General features: G+C 52.4%; 2 protein-coding genes across 2 annotated transcripts in view; both read right to left on the reverse strand.

Moving 5' to 3' along the window:
• Nucleotides 1-3189, reverse strand: part of NCLIV_022960 (GM13279, related) — a gene marked incomplete at both ends in the record, with an annotated part of 5038 nt that extends 1849 nt beyond the window's left edge. Inside the window, 3 exons of the mRNA XM_003882490.1 lie at nt 1036-1144; nt 1719-1798; nt 2490-3189. Coding sequence (XP_003882539.1) covers nt 1036-1144; nt 1719-1798; nt 2490-3189 — 889 coding nt within the window. The remainder of the gene's footprint in view (nt 1-1035; nt 1145-1718; nt 1799-2489) is intronic.
• Nucleotides 3190-6787: 3598 nt separating this feature from the next.
• Nucleotides 6788-10089, reverse strand: NCLIV_022970 (uncharacterized protein; the record flags this gene model as incomplete). The annotated part of the gene is made up of 4 exons (XM_003882491.1): nt 6788-6926; nt 7295-7667; nt 7862-9484; nt 9927-10089. 4 exons carry the CDS (start codon nt 10087-10089, stop codon nt 6788-6790), a joined length of 2298 nt encoding a protein of 765 aa, XP_003882540.1.
• Between the last annotated feature and the right edge of the window lie 3203 nt (nt 10090-13292).

Consider the following 13292-nt stretch of genomic DNA (forward strand, 5'->3'; position numbering starts at 1 on the left):
AAAGAATGGAGATACGCGTTTTTGTACACCCACTCTCACCTGCCGATAACACATGGCAAGCACCTTCTGGTCACCATTCCATTAATTCCTCTGTCGTGGGTACGCCGACCAGTTTCGCTCAGATGGGCACAGCCTATCTACCTCCATCTAGCTATCTCTCTCTGTATATATGTATGTATATATATACATATATATCGGTGCATGCATCTTGTCTGTGCTACATGCGTCCATTTCTAACGTAACCACCGCATTTATATTTCTCATCCTTCAGCCAAAACGTGGTCTGAGCTAGGAAGAGCCACGCGCACGTGCGGGAAGGACTTCGGGGCAGCCATCGACTGAGCGAATGCATCCCCGAAAAGTAGACAGCAGATGCGACTTAAATTCGGAAGAACAGTCTCATGAAGGCGAGACCGCACAGGAACTGCGGGAAAGCCGGAGACCAGGAAAAGAGCTGGCGGTTGCGCACGGTGCATGTACACCGCAGCGGAAATCTGCCATACATCGCGTGTCCAGTCAAGAACCCGGGTTCGATGAACTTTCTCTCAGGAAGAGAAGGACATTCCAGTCACGATTTTACGACACAGAACGACAGCGAAGAGCGAACCCCCCCCCCATTCGGCTTATCTATTCCACCGCCACGCCCATGTATATATATATAAGATAAAATATATATACATATATATATACACACAGGTGCCTTGGAGCCGCCTACACTCATAAAAGATGGAGCGCTGTGGTGCAGCCAACGACGCTACCTACGCGGCGAGCTGCTATGGTCTTGAACGTTCCTTTCCATTTGTCCAGCCTCCTCGCACACATATCGGTAGAAATGAGTACCTCTATATGGATGTGAACCCATTTATGGACATGTCTATATCCGTGTGTACACTGACGTATGCAGATTTCTATAGATATATATACATTGGGATGCCCCTAATTCCCGCATGCTATCGAGTTTTTGTGGATCCTTAGCGCAGCGAAACCGTTCGAGGGAGTAAGACGGAAACGTTTCTCTGTACGGGAAAGACGCACTGTCCGGCGGTTGAGTCGCTGCCTCAGCTGCAGGCTTCGTTCGATCTTTCTTGAACATGTAGAGACGCCATTTCTTCGTGGGCATCGCAGCATCCGCCGGTTCTGTGTGCTGAAAGAAGAAGAGTAGCGGGAAAGACGAAGCCCAGACACGCACATGCAGTTCAGCACCACCGACAGACCGCCGTGAGCTAGATAGGGATATCTTTGCGCTCCTATTCATGCACTGCATTCGTTGACAAGCCGGGATACCACAGAGAGCTCGGGCGACACAGACGGGAAACGAACACCGTGCGGGCTGGATAGCCCCACAGCTTTGCCTTTCGGTTTAAACAGATAAGGATACATCGACGTGTAGACCTATAGAGATCGGCATATAGATATTTCCCTATATTTCTATAGATATGGGTATGTCCAAGAACCGATACATATATCGACGCATAGAGTCCTCGACAAATGGAGGTAGACGAAGACAGGCTGAACCTCGTATAGAGAAACAGATACGCCGGGGACGTGCGAGAGTTTGGATGCACGGTGAGCATCCACTCGAGAGTCTACCTACAGAGAAGGAGTACGCGTTTTGCACGGAGATCCACGCGTTGGCGTAGACAGCTGCCTTCTGCCCTTAGATGCGTTCACACACAGTTTTGAACGGGGCAGGAAAGACCGTGGTTCTCTCGCCGTACCTTGAGGGAGACGCCGTTCCTCGAATTTTCACCCTGCTCCTCCTTGAGCAGCCCGGAAGGCTCGAAATTCGGCTTCAAAACTGCACGGAAAAGCTCCAGGCGCACAGCCACCGCCTCACGCGCCAGACGGAAAGCTGTGCGGTCGCGGCGGGAAAGCGAGACACGCGGAAAACCCGCCCTCCGTGACAAGCTGTCCGGAAAAACCCCAAGGCAGGAGACAGACGGCCGGAACGAAAGGAGACAAGAGACCGGAAAGTAGACAGAAAAGAGAAGCGAAATGGAAGGCGTGGTGAGAGACAAGCGACGACGGCAGTCCAGGACCACGGGAAGAGAGAGGCAGAAAAAGGTTTAACCTGACTAAAAACGGAGTTGCGCACGGTGAACGCTCCTCCGTCGAGTTGCAAGAAAGAGGTGTCAAGCAACACAGCGGGCTCACACACCTGCGGAGCTACAAGACGTGAGAGGCAAATGCGCAGAGTCCCGTTCCAAAGCATTTTTTGCCAAGATAAAAAATAACAGTCTGCATCGCGGCCACATGCACACATATACATATATATAGATATATATGGGTATATAAATATATATATATATAGACAGATAGATAGAGTTTAGATAGATACATGGCTATAGAGCTAGATGCAAAGAGTTGATGCGCGCGGGCGTATAAAGAGCGACGGAGGACAACATCTGCAGGTTTGTCGGTAACGGTCCAGGCAAGGGTTTTCTCCCGAGTCCCCTGGACACGGAGACCTGGGAGTCTGTGCTCCGTACCTTCTTTTTGTTCTTCCTTTTGTTCGTCCTTTCCATTTCGTCGGCTGTCGTCTTTCAACAGTCCCGTTCCTGTCTCGGAGGCGGGCCGTCCCCAGGCGTATTTGGCATCGCCGTCTCCTTCTCTTTTGAACCTGGCGCTTTTCGAGTTCTCGCCGCTCCGTCCCTCTGTGTTTTCTCTCAGTTCCTCCTTTCTCTCCTGCTTCACGCGTTCGTGAAAGCCTTCGCTCTTAACATCCCATCCGGAGCGCCTTTCAGCGGGGCCACCATTCTCGTGCTTCACCCTCGCGCCGCTCAGGCCGCAGCATGGTCTTTCTGAGCGGCTGCGCTCAACTTCGCGCCGAGACTCGCCGTGCCACTGAGCCGCACGCTTCAACGCAGCTTCTCTCCGTGCCTCCACTTCGCGCGCTGCAGCCGCCGAGGCGCCCGCCGCGACTTCCAGCAGGCGCGCGAGGCCACCGCCTTGAGTCTGTCTTTTCGTTTCACGGTCGGCCCTCCGCTCTCGCCCGGGCGACAGCTCTGGGCTCCGACTCCGCTTTCTGCGGTCCTCGCCATTCAGGCGCGACGCCGCCGGCAAGTCTCCGCCGCACGCCCCAGGCGTCTCTTTCCGCGACCCGCTAGAGCCGCGGCGATGCGCGTCGGACCCCCGAAGTTCTTCGCGAGATATAGGCGCTGCGCTTTTTGAGGAATCCTGCCGGGGCATGTCCCTGCGCGAGGGGTGAGACTGCTCGCCGAGCTCTCTCTCGCGAGAAGAGAGAGAAAAATGCTGCCCGCGGCCGCGGGAGGCACTGCGGCTCCTACTCGCATGGCGCCGCTCGCGTCCCGTTCCAGGTGCATGTACACCGGAGTCCTCCCCGCGATGCGCCTGAGAGTGGACCCGGCGCTCGCTGGAGAAATGCGGGTCATACACAGAGCGGGAAGAAGTGGACGAGGGCAGTCCAGAGTGAGACGGCCGTGATCTGGATGGCGAGTCTCGGCGATCCATGGTGACTGTGTTGGGCGGAAAAACGCGAGGAAAGTGAGTTCCTAGATACTCTGAAACCAACGGCTTCGGCCGGCAGAACCTGGCTCGGTTTTGGCCGTGGAGGAGGCACGACGGAAACTCAAAACGCGTCGCGGAGTCGCGGAGGTAGCATCTTCCCCGATTTCTGGTGCTTCTGTCTGATGCTTTCACTGGCTATTGGAAAGAACCCAGAGCGCCTGGAATGTTTTTCGCCCTCGTTAATCGCGGTGTGTTCTTGCTGGTCGTTGGGGACAAGAAAACGCCTGTAGGAATCCCCCGGTCTCAAGAAGCGGGGCTGGTAAGACTGTTCCACCGTCGAGATCTTCGCCAGCTTCACACAGCGGCGCTTTCACACCGACAGATGAACCGGCGATCAAGTTCATCGGTTTGATGGGAGGGAACCAACCGAAAGGGGAGGTTCAGTGACGCCGACGACTGCGGAGGTTCACAGAACAACACCGTCGCAGGGAACCACAAGGGTTCGGGGAGAGCTGGTGATCCGACAAGACGGACTTGAAGAGGCCTAGCAGCGGAACGGCCACAGAAAAACTTCTCGTGCGTGTCAGCGGTCGGGAGAAGGCCAAGGTCGTGTCGAAATTTTCCCGGCTGCCACGTCGTCTACGGTAAATGACACTGCAGCCGTTCTCTTTCCCCTGTAAATTCGCACGGAGAGTTACACGGCGCATGCCAGCATAATAGGGTAGACACGCGTTTCGATCGCTCCACCAGGGAAGCGCGGCAGAAGATGGTTAGGAACAAATGGCATGCACCCTCCAGGTCGAAATCTTTTTGGTAGAAGCGTCTACAAGGAAGAAACAACGGCACGCACATCCGCTTCAGGTAAGAGGAACGGCGCTGTTTCCAGCAAGCAGAGAGATCAAAAAATCGAAAGACAACCGAGCTACTGCCGAGTACAGGCGCATGATACCGGTAGGGAACTTGGCTGTTCACAAGAGAGCCGGTAGAGTGGCATGTCATCAGACTGCCGTTGGCCGCGTACGTTTGGTTTTCGAACAACGCAACGCCCTCCTGCTCTGGAAAAACGTTTCCCACCTGTAATATGGAACAGGAGGCTCGGCGGGAGAGAAAGCGATTTAGACAAAAACGGCTGTTGGCAATCGATAAGATGTGGAGAAACGTGACGAGGACGGGGTAAATAAAGCACGCATGCGCTCGGAGAACTACTACGGCAATTTAGAGCCGCCGCTGCCGTGCCGATCGCGCCGCAGTGGTCACTCAGAAAAAGAATTTGTCGTTGTTTGATGGAAGAAGACTGTGTAGGGTGAGATTTCAGCCTAGAAAACAGGACGCTAGTGTGTTGCATTGGAGAAAGTTTGCTGCTTGCCCTCTTGCCAGTGCATGGCTCAGGGGGAACGTACGCGCTTTGAGAGTCTGGTTAAAGCGTCTCCATCAGCGTTTGGTTTTTTATGTATATCCACAATTCGAAATGCGGAACATTGATATAGGGCGCCACCGTAGGAGCTCCCACGGTTCCAACCTTCAGGCGGGGCAAGAGACAGTTTGACAGACTCAAATCACGATCAATACTTTCCAAGGCACGGTTTGTCAGTCGTCCTGTGGCTGCATCCGCGCTAATTCGTGGGATACTTGGGGGCTTTGCATGGGAATCGGCCACCTGGTACTTCTCTAAAAAGCGGACGGAAGGGGCGAGTAGCTGCCACGGAAGAGGTACGCGTTCGCACGAGGGTGAAATGCAGGCGGGTAACTGTAGAGTGTCGCCTGAACTAGGTAGTGGTAGAAATCAGCCACCGGAAAAGTGTGTCGCTCAACGTGTCTTGTTCTCAATCATAGCTCATGCCTCTAAGGAAAGTTATCACAGGCAACGCAAGCGAAATTGTGATACTTCTAGCTCGTGGGCAACTGAGTATCAGCTGAACATGAGAAAATGGAGATTGTCTTCAGCGATGGTCCCTTCTGCTGGCGAATTCCGGCAGCGGCAACGTAGCGTGCTCCCGCACACGAGACGGGAACCCAAGAGACTAAGATATTGGACCTCCAATGCGGTGTGGCTGGTAAAACCTAGGTAACAAGATGTGTGGCTCGACGAATAAGACAACCACATTCCCTTATTCTGATAGCAACTTTGTGCTTGAGAATGCATGTAGACATCACTTGCCGACCCAACGGCAGCAGTCCACGTAATGTGTTTCTCTTTCACCGCAGTAGGCTAGTGTGTCTGTGCGACGAAAGAGGCCCCGCTGCCCAGTTCCACAACATTCATCTGGGGTTCCGCGGGGTCGAAACTGCAGTCGATACAGCCGATAGCTTTTTTTCTTGCGTCAACATGTCGGTTGCTTTTCTTTGCCGACGTGTCGGTTGCACAGCTGTTTTTTTTTACAGGATAGCTGTGACGTAAAACGCAGTAATTTGACGCATGGCCAGTCTACAGCCAAGTCTAAACGTGTCCCTCGAACTACCATGCCGGCAACGTAGAAACCGTGTACTATCCGGGTCTCAGTCGTATATTACAGCACTTCAGATGAGCATTGAAGTTATAACGGGAAGAAACGTCGGTCAAACGCCCTTAGATAATAACCGCGTAGTCTGACTAAAATCTATCAACCACTGGCATCGCATGAACGGTTTTCGACTCTACGCGAGTCAGACTTTGTCAGACGGGCTGCCAACACTTTAATTTCATTCATCTCCTCCTGTTGCACTAGGAAGAGCTGCCCATCCCTCTGGAAAGCTCGCAGTGTGAGAACTGAAAACGCTGGTAGACGTCGACTAAATAAATCAAAAAAACCTCAAAACTGGACTGCCGCCAAAGCACAAATGCCCAATTATTGAAAATAGTGACGGGCCACACTGTCGAACCCAGTTCTTGTAGCGCCCCGAAAAACCCTCATCTGCATCTTAAAAAAACATAATCAGCTGTTCTTTCGCTTCGTTTGGATACGAGTAAACGAGATGCGGCACTGTGGACAATTGTCGCCGTCCTGCAGGCTCGATACGATGGAATAGGGCATGGTGCTACCGTGTGACAGATCGTCACACAGTTATCTTGACCATGAAAGTAGAAAGAAATTAGCACTTCGTGCAAGAGAACAAACACAACTTGTGTGGACACGGAATAAAGCGGTACACGATCCTCAACGTGACGGATACGTGTTGTCATTCAGGTACCTTCGACGAATGCTTGCAAATTGCATTTTTGTCTAAAGGGCAAGTCGTTCTCCCTTCGCATTACTTCGTTGTTGTCTTTTCTACATCGCTATACAAACAGAAATGTATCACGCTCTCGAATTTGCCCACTGGACCAATTCGTTTTCGGGTACTAGTGGTCTGCCCCCATCCACATGTCACTATCGTCATCCACGGGCACCAAGGTTTCCTTCTCCTCCTCCATGACCACTTTAGTTGCCCCAGAGTCCACGTCGAAGTCCATCTCGGCCAAAGATTCGTTGGCTTTACCGCTGTTAAAACAAGCACACAAATGGAAGCTCCTCACCGCATCCCATACATCACTATGGCCCGGCAACACGAAACAGCCCCTGCCCGCTGTGTAGATTGCACCTGAAAACTGGAATTGTTTTTCCCGATGTGCTTTGCTTCTAACATTCGTGTTCTTCTCTAGCGACTGCTGCGCTATCGTGCTGCTGGACCTAGTGACGTTTGAGAAATTAGACTGCGCAGAAAAGGGAAACAGAACTTCATGCTCCCTATGTTTGTACTGTGTCATTGCTTTCACCATTCGAAGACCACTGAAGTTGAATGCGACATCTGCTTCTACCCATCGCGTCCAACAGGGCGCATTTGCTTTGAAAAACCTACAGTCGCTTACCCTCCGAAGTAGTAGTACGCGCCTCCGCCGGCTGCTCCAAGCAGTATCAGACCGCCGACGATTCCACCCGCAATTGCAGCAACTGGGACACCTTCTGATTCACTCTTAGGCTCTTCGTCTCCTGCGTTCTTCTCTCGTTCCTCATGGCGTTCCGGAACATCGTACGGCGCACTTGGAGTCACTTGCTCCGAAGGAGGGGGCGCCGGTACAGGAACCGTCTCGCCGCAGTCGCATGATTGTGTTTGGAACGTTGGGAGGTCGCAAGGCTTGTTGCGGTAATCGAATTTGACAGCAGAATTCCTGTACTGAGTGCCTGTCCCTGCCTCGCACTGCTCGCAGCTCGACCAGTCACTCCAAGGGAACGTGCAGGACGCTAAAACAAATTGAAACACGAGCAACAAAACGTCGAAGAACCACATTCCACAGTGCCAAAATATAATAAAGTCAGCAAGCCGTAGTTCTGTGGTTGGATCTCACACCTCTCACTTTCGATGTTCCACCGTGGTTACGAGTCTCTACTCTCCAGTCAACTGTTCAGGGATATTATCAAAGGACAAGGTGTCTTACCGTCACATGGAGGCAGTGAACAAGTCTCAGTTTCGACTAATAAAATCTTTTCGTTCTCCGGCAGACTCTTGTTCTGCTCCACAATGGACCGTCCGCCGTATTGAGGAAGAATTACACTTCTGCCTCGCCTGCGCGTTCGCTCTCCTTGGCCACAGGTAACATTACATTCACCCCATTCTTCCCAATCCCCTGGCTCTTCATCTACTGGACACGGTTGCGCGTTGCACGATCTCTTCTCGGTGTGCCCGTTAGGATACTGCTGCATGCAGCTCTTTCCTCCGTGTTGCTGGTCGTTATTCCAAGGATCTCTCGACCTTTGCGATAGTCCACCACCACATGAGACTGAGCATTCACTCCATTCTCCAAAGTCACCGCATGTTGCATTGATTGGGCATGGCGAGTTATTACACGATTCCTGCTCATGCAGATCGAAGCCAGGCCACGGATTCGACTCCGGTTTCTGTTCAGTGTTTTGGTCTGCCGACCTAGTTCCTGGCGGCAGTCCATTTCTCGATCTATGTCGTGTACCACCACCACATGTAGCAGTGCATTCGCTCCATGCAGACCACTCTGGAGGCGTGGGTGGTATAACTACGCAAGGAGCAAACTGAGCTTGTTCCGTCTGAGACCTCTCCACCGGTGGCTGCTGCTGTTCGCACAAGAGGCCGTCCCCTTGGGGCGGCGGCTGATTGTAGCCTTCTCTGACTCGTTGCCTTGTGGCGGCTCCGCAACTCGAGCTCCACTCTGACCACAAGCCCCACGTGCCACAACCAGCATCAACACTGCATGTCCCTGCATCACAAGAACGATTTTCTTTGACGCCGCCCTGCTCTTCACAAGACCTTCCCATGGGTGGAATGCAATCAGGACATGTTGGTGTTCCCGGTGCAGGAGGAGACAGCTGCTGGCGCGTCCTTCCCTGAGTTCCGACACCGCATGTAGCACTGCAGGGGCTCCACTCTGACCATTCCGAGCAAACCGCATCCTTGGGGAGTGTTTTGCAAACCTCTTTTAGGATCGGGGAAATCGATGGCAAGAGTTGTGACCATTCAGTCTGTAGATACAGTGGGCACGGACTCGAATCATTGCGACATCCACACATGCTTCGACATTCATTATGGTTAACGTACATACCGACTGAGAGGACTGTGATGATGCCTCCCCTCTCACGAATTACCTTTGCTTCATTCACGGTGTGAAAATCAGAATCCGATTCGCCATCCGTCATTGCAATCACCAGTTTTGGTACAGTTTGGCGTTCTTCGCGTGGATAGTCGAACAGCATTTGGTTGCAGGTCTGTAGTCCCGCAGCGGTGTTAGTAGTGCCCCCATGATACGGAATCGTTAACACGTCCTGCATCGCAGTTTCTTTGTCAGAGGCGTTATTAGCTCTCAGACTCCAATGAGGATGAACGGTGGTCGAGAAAATGACAAGCGAAGTGTTAACTTCGTCGTTGCCAATCGGTAACTTCGATAGAAAGGCGTGGAGGAACTGTTTTACTTCCTCATAGTGAGCTTCTCCAATGCTCCCAGACGAATCGACCAAAAAGCAAATGTCCAACTGGCTGGTGCACCCCTCCGCGGCCCCGATGGTGCCCCCAGACTTCATCAGATCTGTAATGGCTGCAGTTCGGAACACACATAATAAGAAAAAAAGAGCGATGGATGGGCTCAGGCACGCCACACGCGGTCACTATACGCAGGACTCATGTCAATTTAGAACCACCTCAAAAAGCGCCGGCGGAAGTGCACCCGACAATTCAAAATTGAATATATTCAGAACGATCGGACAAAGACGCCGGCAGAATACTTCCTAGTATTTGTTTCAGAATAGAAAAATTCATACATGCATGTTAGGAGAGAGGGTATATCGCCAACAACGCGTCACTACAGAGGCTATCGAGCACAGCACATTCGCAGAATTTAATTTCCTTTAGGTCATCAATGAGATCCGACATCAACCCTCTCGAAGCTACGATGGCAGAGTTGCGGCCACTCGGAACCACGCTGGAAACTAGACGCTACCACCTACGCAATTGAAGTTATGCCACGGGCGTAACCTTACCTGAGCCTTCGGTATCCTCTCCATCTGATGCTGTCGCTGTCGCCTTTGGTTCCCTTTTGAAAATATCCATAAGACCCCAGCGTCCACCCGCCACTTCGCGCGGAAACAGGCACAAACCAAATGCGAACATGAGACCGAAGAAGGCCTCACGTTGGACTCCCATTGTGAAAGCAACTGCAGTACAAAGGGTGCCGCGAAGCGATTCAAACAACTGTAGTCTACGATCGAGACGACGATTCGTATGAGAGACGCCAGGGGACGGACTGGAAAAAACAAACGGGAGTTGACAGCTGAAACCAATATTACGAAGAAAGAATTCACTTCACAAAAAAGGACAGCAGGTAGCTACGAGAAACTGGTGTTAGACGCTGTGTTCGAAAAAATCGGCCAACCATGATGCGGCGTCTCTGAAACTGAAACTCGACGATTCATGGGCGTCGATTCGGCTGGCGCACGAGCTCTCGATACTGTGTTAGGTAGATCATTTGAGACGCGGCCGTTTCACCCTGCGTGCGCAGTATGCTGGATCTGGAGGACTGTACGCATAATTTATTGTTTGATGTCATGTCCACAATGAGAGTGAATCAGCAGCCTCATTTTTGCTTCGTACTCCGTACGTAAACGCAGCACCACACGTTGCTGAGTTGCTTGGAGTCGCGGAAGGACTAATTAGCAGCGACTCCCGAGTTCTCCTGCGAGATACTGTACCTAGCAAATTAGTGCCAAGATCAAGGGAGTAGCCAGATACGCTTCGCTAGTCAACAGGGTTCAAGCGGAAAAGTGGGTGTCGTTAAAAACCTGCGTGTAAGGTTTGCGTGTAATCACTAGCACACCCAGCACAGGCGTAACCGCCATTCACTCGTCACTCAGGCATCAATTTCTCTAACGTTTCGTGGAGGGTGGTGTGTACGGTCTACGCATCGACCACGACAAGCAGCTCGGCGGAAGAGAGAAGTGAGATGAGAAGGGAAAAAGCGTGGCGGGAAAAGTTGATGGTTCTTTGCTGGCTTTCGGATTTTTGTTGGAGCTGACAGACGACAGCACACAGACTGAAGCCTGCGCCTGTGGCCTTCCTTGCGCTGGACCAGCGAAACTTTTGGTCCCTGTTGGCCGGAGCTGTATTCTGCTACCCTTGTCAGACGAACGGCAAACACGGGGGTTAGTTTCCACGTTACGCATGAATTATCTCTCGTCGGTAGACTGCTTTAACGCGGGACGTCATAGAGAGGAAGGCATAAAAACGCGACGGCAGGTGCTCTTTTGACAGACAATCCTTTGTCGTCAGCTTTGTGCGGCCGTCCACGGAGGTGCGCCATCTCCCTGGCACGGACTCACAGTGAACATGAAATACAGAGCAATCATGCGGTCCATGATGCAACACAGTGCTTTCGAGACCGCGTTCAGAAGACGCCGGAGAGACAGTCACGACACTATATCCCTAGGACAACAGTTCTGCGTTCACTTGCCGCTTTAACCCGAGCCAGCTACTCTGTTCTTTATTTGCCACGAATTTGTTTTCGGCTCTGCACCAACACTCTTTCATGAACAGACAGCGTCAACAAGCAAGCATACAACCCGACAACGGTCCAGCAGGATTGATGTTTCATTGATGCTAAGCTACACAATCATTCCCGGCGCAGCCTCAACCCGCGGATTTCTGGGACAAGACGCGCCGGAATATACAACCACACTTAGTGGACCTTAAACGCACAATCCCCTACGACTCCTCTGCATTAGGCCTGCCAACGAGACTGACTCAGCCTGCTGGTGCCCGTCCATCACAAAGTGTTTCACGTCCACGGCGCTCGCCATGACAGCTGATTCCAAAAAGCATGATCTGGAAACGAAAAATGCTGCGTGACAGGGCAGACGACGGTTCGACGCTTAGCATTAGAGTCGGAGGTCCTTTTCTGCCTCAGAATATGCGCTCAAGGAGCATTTCGGCCACTGTTACACGACAGGCGGCACCGTACCTCACATGGCTAGCGCCTGTTCGTCATGGATACAGAGTACCGCGAATACACTGGAAAATGAAAAGGTGGATATGAGCCTGTGATTTTCAGTGCTACTGGGTATTCCAGCACAGCGCACAATTTATAGGCTTTCTACTACGAACGCCACTTCGTAATACGTATGCGGACGACAAGAGACACCACACCGGGCAACATGTCGCAACGTTTACGAAGATAGATATGTATAGTCTGGCGTTACGTGACGTGTGCATCAGTATACAGAAATTCGGTTCCCTCACGGTCTGTTATTTTTCGTCCCCTTGTCGCTTTGAGTGTCTGACCGTCGGCAAGTTTGTTTCGGTCCCGCTGTCGCCCAAATTTCCTGCCTTTCCCCCCCAGGCTCGTCTTCGCTACGCCCCCTTGGGGTTTGGGACGCCTCCTGTTTCCAGGATTGGAAGAGCGAGCAAACTGACTGGGCACACCACTGAGACGTACCGTCGTGCCAGCCTTATCGAGCGACGTCATGTCCACGCTCTGTCACCTCGGTCCTTGGCGACGTGCACATGCATGCTGTGTTGTCGCAAAGACTCACTCTTGTAGCACACCGGAGTCGGCGCGTAATTCTTTCTTTTTGGCGGAACCCTTTTGTGCTCTCAAGAAAACGGCCGTGTCACCAGCCGTCAACGGTTAGATGAGACGTCACGATATCGCTGCTTCTTCGTGCGCCGACTTCAAACGAGGCAGGGACAAGCTCAACAAGCGTTCGGCTGACCGCTGCTCTTGCCGCTACCTCTCGTTGCCCTAGACCCAAACCGGGCTCATATCGGCTATGCGTTTTTCGAAAAAATCACCCGCACGCGTCCACCTTGACCTGCCACCGCCAAAAACCAATGGGCTTCTCTCTTGTCACGTAATAGTTTCGTGTCACCCCACTTTCTTAAGGCAAATCTCCCGCTTTGCCATATGCGCCTTGTCCAGGGTTCCCGCCAGTCCTCCCGCCGTGCCCTAGCTGGCGATTCCGTCCGGAAACTGTCCGCAGCTAAACACAATTCCCCTCTTCTTTGTCCAAAAATCGTCTCTCTGGTCCCGTTTCCGCTAAAGCCAAGCGTGCCAGACTCGCGTCGCGCCTTTTCTTGACGACGCCGACTTGCGAGTCGCGAGGCGCGGAAACGTGGTGCTTTATTTTTTGCCACAGGCAGTGCACTTCAGGTGTCTCTACGCCTTCCGCCGGAGTTGCGTGGCTTCGAAGTGCGAGAAAACCGGTTTTCGTGAAAATTCGTGGGCTTGTGACTACCCAAGTTGCTTTCTTTCCGAGTATCTTGCATTTTCGAGACTCACCGCAGTAGAAACTCGCTCAAGCTCGTGGCCGCCCGGCGCCTCCCAGCCTCCCCTCTGCATGTCAATCGTCACCATG

This window comes from Neospora caninum, chromosome VIIa, assembly GCF_000208865.1.
Source record: "Neospora caninum Liverpool complete genome, chromosome VIIa".
NCBI classification, from domain to species: Eukaryota; Apicomplexa; class Conoidasida; order Eucoccidiorida; family Sarcocystidae; genus Neospora; species Neospora caninum.